The following is a 6337-nucleotide window of genomic DNA, read 5'->3' as shown; positions in this document are numbered from 1 at the left end:
TCTCTCTGTCTGTCTGGCGAGCGCACGCACCCCACAGTGAAAATCTCTCCAAAAAAAAAAAATCATGGACAGTATCGATCACTGCATATACTATATTTATTCCTATACATACCTATGATAAAGTTTAATTTATGAATGACATACAGTGAGAGGTTAACAACAGTAGCTAATAAAACAGAACAATTACAGCACATACTATCATCAATGTACAGTCAATCTGATAACCAACTTGGCTATTAAGTGACTTATAGGCAGGAAACATATACATAAACTAGACATAGGAATGATTCGCTTCTCGGGTGGGATAGAACTAGACAGCACAAGATTTCATCACAGTATTCAGAACAGCATCCAATTTAAAACTTATGAATTGTTTTAATCCTGAAATTTTCCATTTAATAGTTTCAGGCCACAGTTGACTGAGGATAACTGAAACTGGAAAGTGAAACCATGGATAAGAATAAGCTATTATAATTCAACCTTTATAACCACACAGAGTAGTATTATCATTCTTATTTACAGATGAGAAAAAAAAAAAAAAAACCTCATTGAGGTAACCAAATTGACCAGGGTCACACAAGAAGTAAAGAAGAGATCTGGATTTGAAACTCGTGTCTGATACCAAAGGATTACTACTGTCAGGAATTCTGCTATGGGACTTGAAAATAAGCAGGCCGAGCTATTAAAGACCCTGAAATGCAATTAGAGAAAATAAGACAGATACATGTAAAATTAAATAGTAATGAAATATTAATATAATGGCTCAAGTCAAAAGAGAAAATTTGTCACAAGGAAAAGCATGATTAATTGCTAAATGGACTATTAGGCAATAATTGAAACAACCATTCCAAGGAAAGAAAAATCTATAAATATTTACAAGCTTTGGTAAACAGTTCACACACTGAGAATTTCTAAGTCTTTAACACTGAAGACAGTACATAGACAGGGAATAAGAGAAAATGATGACCCTGTTTTGCCTGCAAAAAGGTGTTGTGGAACAGATGGCAGCAGGCTCTTGCAGGGGAGGAAAAAGATAAAGAGTCCATGGCAAAATGAACTCTTCATCAGAATTCTGAGAATGATTTGATGTTATTTGCTTTTTCCTTAGAAAGAATTTTTAGAGCCAGCTGATTATGTGGTAGTTAAGGTAGCTCAATCCCACATGGCCAACTATACATTGGAGTCCTGGACCCAGTGAGGTGCATGTGTGCATGTCCAAAATCCTGAGAGAAAAATGGAGAAGGGATTGGGGTGTGGTCATATCTCCTGGAGGGTGCTTTCCTACTTTTCCTCTCTTTGTCTTTTTGTCTTCATCTTTCAGTGAGCACATGTGCACTGTAGCAATTTTCTTTACAGTTTTTTTAAAAATGTTTTTCTTTATTTGTGATAGAACACAAGTGCATGCATTTTGAAAGTGAGAGAGAAACAGAAGCACTCTTTGCTTCTCTTGAACAGCTCTATATTGCCTTACCACAAAGTCAGCTTCTTTTTAATTTTGACTTCACGTTTAGCTTATGGCCTTAGGAGCTCAGTTTTTTAAAATGTGTGAATGATATTATTTGAAGTAAAAATGTGGTATGCTTTGGGTTTTATTTTATAATTTAACATATTAGCTTAAAGAGCTACATTTTTATTATTAAATTAGATTTTTCCATAGGGCACATGTACTTACTAAAAGACAGGAGAGAAAGTGAGAAGTCACCCCCGGGGCATAGCCACACAGCAATCATCTTTTCTCCTCCAGTCTTCCCTCTAGACTTTGAGCACATACATGCACATGTAGCCAGTATGTTTCTTCAAGCCTCCAGGTCTGGGACTGGAATTAGAGTTGGCCATGTGGGATCCAGTGCCTTAACTACTGCACCACCTACTAGCCCCAAGAGTTACAGTTTTTTAAAAAAGAATATATATATATATATATTTAAATTGCCAGAGGGTACAGAGATACTCTCCAGAGAGAGAGAAAAAGAAAGCAAAAGAGCACACCTGAATGGGGTATATTCATAACACAGTCCTTTCTCCTCTATCTCTCTATCCTGTTGGTATTTTATGCCACTGATGCACATGTGCTTGATGTGTTTTTTTTTTTTTTTTTTTTTTTTTTTCACCATGCTCTTTGTTTTTTTTTATGTTTGGCTGGACACAAAACTGTCCTCCCCACCAGTGATCACCACTGGCTTCCTGGGAGGAACAGGTAGCAAAGATGGCTCCAGATGGCTCTGTGCTGCTGCTTTGGGCCTTGGGCCTTATCAAATGAGCACAGTGGGCTCCACCTTCCAACATGAAGTGCAAACTCTTCACAGTCAGACTTCACCAGGATGGAGAGGTGGTCAGAGCTGAAGGCACTTTTAATCAAGGAGCAACCTAATGCCCAAGTCCACCTTCCTCTGGTTACCGAGATAAATCTAGACACCTGATTGGTGGAGAAGCAGCCCTGTGCAGGGTAGTGCACTGACTCAACAGGGCCCGTGGCCTGCTCACTGGTAGAACTTCTTGCTAGGGCTGCTGGCATGGTCCAGGAACAGCTGGCACGGGGTGAACTGCTTTCCATAGGCAGCCTCGTACTTCTGGAGCCGGTCCACGATCTTCTGAGCACCGTACAGATCCACGAAGCGGAAGGGCCCTCCGAGACAAGGGGGAAAGCCGAGGCTAAAGACGGCTCCGATGTCTCCCTCTGCAGGCGTGGCCAAGATCCCTTCCTGTAGGCACAAGACTGCCTCATTCACAAACCTTGTCCCCAGGCGGTACTGGATGTCTTCGTCAGAGGAGACTTCAGACTTAGGCGGCACCTTCACACTTGCCAAAACACTGTCCATGTCGGAATTCACACTCTTATTCTTCACACCCTCCTGGTAGATGTAAAAGCCCTTCCCAGACTTGTGACCCAGGAAGCCCTTGGACACCATCTGCTTCAGCAGGTCTATGTTTCCACCCCCAAACCGCTCCCCGAAGGCTTTGCCTAGATCTTCTGCCACATGTTTTGCAACATCCACGCCAACTTCATCCACCAGTGTGGCAGCACCCACAGGAAAGCCAAAGCTTGTGGTCAGGGAATCCAGCTTCTTAGGGTCAACGCCTTCCTGAAAAGGAAGGGAAGCAGAGACCTCAGAAGATGGCCCTCCCAGATTCCCCACAAGGGGCCCCTGTACTAGCCCCTAGACCCAGACTTGTGCAAACCCACTTTTCTCCCCGTACCTGGCCAGGCCTAAAGACTAGTACTAGTTCATTCAGAGAAGCTCAAGTGGGGCCAAAAGTGGAAAGTCTAGGTCTTCTCTAAATCTACAGAACTTAAAAAAATATATAAATAAAAAGTTTTTGACATGCCGATCACCTTTTCAGGCCTTGTGCTGACAGCAGTAATTTCACTGATTGGGAGGGCAAATGTGTTACTGGCAAAGATACAGTGATCTGGAACTCTGTGCTGCTGCTTTGGACCTTGGGCCTTATCAAATGAGTACAGTGGGCTCCACCTTCCAACAGGAAGTGCAAACTCTTCACAGTCAGACTTCACCAGGATGGAGAGGTGGTCAGAGCTGAAGGCACTTTTAATCAAGGAGCAACCTAATGCCCAAGTCCGCCTTCCTCTGGTTACTGGGATAAATCTAGACACCCGATTGGTGGAGAAGCAGCAGCCCTGTGCAGGGTAGTGCGCTGACTGAACAGGGCCCGTGGCCTGCTCACTGGTAGAACTTCTTGCTAGGGCTGCTGGCATGGTCCAGGAACAGCTGGCACGGGGTGAACTGCTTTCCATAGGCAGCCTCGTACTTCTGGAGCCGGTCCACGATCTTCTGAGCACCGTACAGATCCACGAAGCGGAAGGGCCCTCCGAGACAAGGGGGAAAGCCGAGGCTAAAGACGGCTCCGATGTCTCCCTCTGCAGGCGTGGCCAAGATCCCTTCCTGTAGGCACAAGACTGCCTCATTCACAAACCTTGTCACCAGGCGGTACTGGATGTCTTCGTCAGAGGAGCTGCAGGAGGAAGAGACACTCAGGCGGAGGAAGAGGAAAAGGGGAGGAGAGCAGGAGCCGCAGGCGCAGAAGGTGGATTCACACTCTTATTCTTCACACCCTCCTGGTAGATGTAAAAGCCCTTCCCAGACTTGTGACCCAGGAAGCCCTTGGACACCATCTGCTTCAGCAGGTCTATGTTTCCACCCCCAAACCGCTCCCCGAAGGCTTTGCCTAGATCTTCTGCCACATGTTTTCCAACATCCACACCAACTTCATCCACCAGTGTGGCAAGACACCTGGTGGTGTAGAAGCCAGGCCCGTCCTTAACCACAATGATGACCTTCCCCTGCTTGAGACCGACGGCCACAGGTGACGCGGTCGTGTCCTTGGAGGTCTTCTCAGTCGTGATGATCTCCAGCAGCTGCATCTTGTCCACGGGGGAGAAGTAGTGCATGCCGATCACCTTTTTAGGTCTTTTGCTGACGGCAGCAATTTCACTGATTGGGAGGGCAGATGTGTTACTGGCAAAGATACAGTGATCTGGAATCACGGCTTCTACTTCCTTCAGCACTTTGTGCTTGAGACTGAGGTCCTCAAACACAGCCTCGATCACCATGTCGGCCTTCTCAAAACCCTGGTAATAGAGCTGCCCAGTCAAGTTGCTGAAGATGGAATCTCTTTCAAATGATGTTAGGGCTTTCTTCTTCACTTTATCATTCAATCCTTTGAACACCTGCTGCTGTCCTCAGCCCAGCCTGGATAGTGTGACATCTTTCAGTATGGTCTTCAGCCCCTTATCCACGGAGACCTGAGTGATGCCGGCTCCCATCAGTCCTGCACCCAGAATAGCTAGATGCTTCACATCCCTCTGTGGAGCTCCAAATTTATTCTTCTTGCACAGGACCTGGCCATGGTAAAGTCCCATCAAGGCCTTTGATTCTTTGGTCATTGCAAGCTCTCCAAATGTCTGAGACTCAGAGAGATAACCAGCAGCATTCCCTTGCTCGAGTCCAGTCTTGACCATGTCAATTATTTTCAGAGGTTCAGGATAAAGGCCTTTAGTCTGCTTTCGCACTTTTTCTTCCACCTTCTTATAAACTTGTTGCCTGACAAATGGAATGGTCATGGCGTATGATGTCAATTTTTCCACCAATCCTTTTTCTCTCTTAGGAAGAGATCTTCTTCCGGCTAGTCCTTTAGCAAAAGTAACTGCAACTTCTTCTAGGTATTCAATCGTCCGTTCCTCTGGAGGTTTTATTCCTGGTCCTAGGGGTTCCACCAGCTGGTCAACCAGACCCATCTTCTTTGCTCTGTCTGCACGGATGTTCCTACCAGTCAGCATCATGTCAAAAGCAGCAGGCACGCCCACCATTTTAGGCAACCTCTGTGTGCCTCCTGATCCTGGTAGGATGCCCAGCAAGACTTCAGGGGTACCTAATACTGTTTTTCTGTCTTTTGTTGCTATTCTGTATTGGCATGCAATAGCAAGCTCAAGTCCTCCTCCCAGGCAGGATCCACTGATGGTGGCCACAATAGGCTTTGAGGACTTCTCGAGTTTCTCAAACATTCTCTTTCCTTCCTGTGATAACTGCATTACTTCTTGAGAGGTCTTGCAAGAGGCTAACATGTTGATATCAGCACCGGCAATAAAGCAGCCTGTCTTAGAGGAGATCAGGACGGCACTTCTGACTTGATCGTTGGCCCAGATTTCATTCATTTCTTCTGTGAACTCTGAATGTAGCTCTTTATTTAGTATATTTACCTTTGAATTGGGTGAATTAATTCGAGTAATGCCACATCCCTTTTGACTCCATAGCTGATATGGGTTCTGGTTAGTAAAGGAGAAGAGCCTGAAAAGTTGCGGCAGGTATAACCTCGGGAGCGGAGGGTCCTGAAGGCAGTGAAGCGTCAGAGGCTGCCAATTGCTCGGGAGGACACCATCTTGAGCCGGAGAGGACGAAACTGGGTAGCGCGTCTCGTGGGAGCCTGCTTGATGTGTTTTTCAAGCTAGCAAGGCTAGGATTCAAACTGTGGTCAGTCAGATAGGATCTAACCTTCCTTAACCAGCAGGCTATGGAACCAGCCCCTAAAAAAATCTTAAAGGATTTTTTTTCCCCACATTTAGGACACCTAAGTAGAAGTTGTACTGGCAGAAATAAATAAATACTAACTCTCAATTTAATTCTAATGTTGGTAGTTGTAACAAAGTATTGTGCTCTTCCACATTCCAATCATGTGAGTAAAAGAGATGTTGATAAATACTATAGTTTTCTACTTTGAATCTGCATTGCAGATAGTAGTCATGTGCACTTTTGACTAAGATCAAATAAAAAAGGATTTAAAAGAAGCCTAGAAACAGAATGCCAAATTTAGATCTGGGTTTTAA

The 6337-nt window shown here is 44.9% G+C and overlaps 1 protein-coding gene across 1 annotated transcript; it reads right to left on the bottom strand.

The window, feature by feature from the left end:
• Window positions 1-2461: 2461 nt before the first annotated feature.
• Window positions 2462-5929, bottom strand: LOC102478660 (trifunctional enzyme subunit alpha, mitochondrial-like). Its single transcript, XM_014591356.2, is given in 3 exon segments — window positions 2462-3104; window positions 4223-5739; window positions 5742-5929. Coding segments are annotated over 3 exon segments (2295 nt in total). The 5' UTR covers window positions 5893-5929; the 3' UTR covers window positions 2462-2477.
• Window positions 5930-6337: the final 408 nt, after the last annotated feature.

The sequence above is a fragment of the Tupaia chinensis genome, unplaced genomic scaffold, assembly GCF_000334495.1.
Source record: "Tupaia chinensis unplaced genomic scaffold, TupChi_1.0 Scaffold000051_1, whole genome shotgun sequence".
NCBI classification, from domain to species: Eukaryota; Metazoa; Chordata; class Mammalia; order Scandentia; family Tupaiidae; genus Tupaia; species Tupaia belangeri.
The sequence above is the reverse complement of the archived record's forward strand: the minus strand, read 5'-3'. Positions and strand labels throughout refer to the sequence as shown.